The sequence below is a fragment of the Protobothrops mucrosquamatus genome, unplaced genomic scaffold (genome assembly GCF_001527695.2).
Source record: "Protobothrops mucrosquamatus isolate PMUCROS unplaced genomic scaffold, P.Mucros_1.0 scaffold11705, whole genome shotgun sequence".
NCBI lineage: Eukaryota > Metazoa > Chordata > Lepidosauria > Squamata > Viperidae > Protobothrops > Protobothrops mucrosquamatus.
The window spans coordinates 5,008-7,373 of NW_015397484.1; the positions used below are offsets into that span (position 1 = coordinate 5,008).

At 57.0% G+C, this 2,366-nt stretch overlaps 1 protein-coding gene across 1 annotated transcript in view; it reads left to right on the top strand.

Annotated features, from left to right (window-relative positions):
• LOC107301341 (ubiquitin carboxyl-terminal hydrolase 48-like) overlaps positions 1 to 2,153 on the top strand; it is a gene marked incomplete at both ends in the record, with an annotated part of 7,153 nt that extends 5,000 nt beyond the window's left edge. Inside the window, 5 exons of the mRNA XM_015830578.1 lie at positions 695 to 802; positions 1,017 to 1,172; positions 1,562 to 1,687; positions 1,907 to 1,955; positions 2,127 to 2,153. Of these exons, the coding sequence (XP_015686064.1) occupies positions 695 to 802; positions 1,017 to 1,172; positions 1,562 to 1,687; positions 1,907 to 1,955; positions 2,127 to 2,153 (466 nt within the window). The remainder of the gene's footprint in view (positions 1 to 694; positions 803 to 1,016; positions 1,173 to 1,561; positions 1,688 to 1,906; positions 1,956 to 2,126) is intronic.
• Between the last annotated feature and the right edge of the window lie 213 nt (positions 2,154 to 2,366).

Sequence of the window (2,366 nt, forward strand, 5' to 3'; positions counted from 1 at the left end):
CCTCTCCTCCTCTTTCTCCCTCCCTCCCTCCCTCCCTCCCTCTCTCTGAGCTTAGAGGAACCAGCTCTTGAGATTTATGGCCATCAAGAAGATGAAACACACGTCTTATTTTTATTTTATTTTTATTTATTCAATTTTTATCCCGCCCTTCTCCTTACGGACTCAGGGCGGCTGACAGCCTTATAAAACAGATACAACAATAAATACCCAATTTAAAACCAAATTAAAAAGATGTGGTCTATGTAGAAATTAACCCCCAAGTGTGTGTGTGTGTGTGTGTATGTGGTCTATGTAGAAATTAACCCCCAAGTGTGTGTGTGTGTGTGTGTGTGTGTGTGTGTGTGTGTGTGTGTGTGTGTTTTGCAGGGCTATATATTTTGATAAAAAAAGTGCAAGGCTGGTTTAAACCAAGGGTTTTCAGCTTAGGGGGGGCCACGGACCCTCCTGGCTCTTTTCCCACCATGTACTTTCTAGACAACCTTGACGTCTCTGTTTTGCACAGCCCTCGGTGGGTGCATCTTTACTTCTTGGGCCCAGACCTGGGGTTTGAGTCTCTCCCGGGGATGTGTGTGTGTGTGTTACTAGTGACTTCAGCTCCGTCCCACTCGGTGTGAAGATTCAATTCCCAAAGGAGGCTAAGAGCAGCTCCACTCTCTCTCTCTCGTCTCTGTCCTCCCCCCTCTCCCCCTTCCAGGTCATGAAGGAGGCTGCTCCGGAGCTGAACGTGAGCAGTTCGGAGGCCGAAGAAGAGCGGGAGGAGGCCAAGGTGGAAGGGGGGGAGCACGATCCGGATTTCAACCAGGTACATTCCGGTCTTGGTGATAAGTCTGGGCGAGCGGGAAGACTTGTGGAAACATGGCGAGGGAGGCAGCCTGGTGTTTGGGGAAAATCCAGAAGGTGGCTTTGGGGAGGGACCCCTGGCAGGGCCTGAATGTAAAGCGAAGGGCCCGGCATGTGGGGTAAGAGGTGGTGGGCCTCAGTTTCCCCCCTGGCTGGAATCTCTTCTGCCCCCCCAGGCGAACAGCAACGCCAAGCGGCAGAAGGTCTCCCACCCCAACTCCGTGGTCTGCCAGAAGCAGGGCATCCGGCGCAGCACCCGGCACAGGAGGATCCGGGGGGAGAAGGCCCTCCTCGTCTCCGCTAACCAGACCCTAAAGGATCTGAAGATCCAGGTGAGCCCCCCCCCCACTCCTGCCCGTGCACAGAGGGCCCCCATGCTCAGCGCAGAAGCAGCCTGGCAGCTGTGGAGGGCTGTTTTTCTCCCTGGCCTTCCATCTTCCGTTCAGGACATAGGCCCTCAACCTTTGGGGCACCAGGGACCGGTTCCGTGGAGAGAGGTTTTTCCGTGGACCGGAGGGGGTGCGTGGTTTTGTGTGCTGCCTGCATCCCACGGACGGGGCTTCGCTTGTTTGTGCGGACCGGTTGTTGGCATGCTGCAGCCCATGGACCGGGGGGTTAGGGACCCCTGGTTCAGGAGACCTCGGAGAATGCAAAGGGGGTGGCCCTCCCTTACTCAGAGAAGCTCCCCTGTTCAGTGTCCCGCCGTGTGTTTCCGGCACAGATCATGCATGCTTTCTCCGTGGCTCCCTTCGACCAGAACCTCTCCATCGACGGGACGGTGCTGTCCGACGACGTGGCCACGCTGGGCAGCCTGGGGGTCACGCCTGAGTCCGTGGTCTTGCTGAAGGTGAGCGAGGTGTGGCCCTCCGCCTTTCGGTGGCTCTGGCTGTGAGCGCCCCAAATTTTTGCCCTCGGCTACCGCTCCGGTTCGGCTTGGGACGGTCAGCTGGTGATCCTGCGGGCTGCCTGTCCTTCTTCCGGTGGGGTGTGTGTGTGTGTCTGTGCGGGAGGGGGCAACTTTTGCCCCCATCTAACGCCCAGTTTTCCTTCCTCTCCCCCAAAACAGGCCGATGAGCCCATTGTGGACTACGCGGCAATAGATGACGTTATGCAAGGTAAGCTCCTCCAGCGTTCCTGGTTTCCCCACCACCCGCCTTTCCGTCACTTTGGTCTGTTGCCAAGCGCTCGGGGGGGGACGGCGGCTGCGGCCATCAATTCTCCTCCCAGCAAGGTAGACCGCGGTGGGCTCTGGAGGCTTCTCTGACTGCCTTTGTCTTCTTTTCCAGTCTGCATTCCAGAGGAAGGCTTCAAAGGTAGGCCTCGCCCTCCCTGCCCCATCTCTCTCTCTCTCTCCCTCTCCCTCTCCGTCTCTCTCCCTCCCTCTCTCTCTCCCTCTCTCTCTCTCTTTCTCTCTCTCCCTCTTTCTCTCTCTCCCTCTTTCTCTCTCTCTCTTTCTCTCCCTCTCTTTCTCTCTCCCTCTCTCTCTCCCTCCCTCTCTCTCTCTCTCTCTCTCTCTCTCTCTCTCT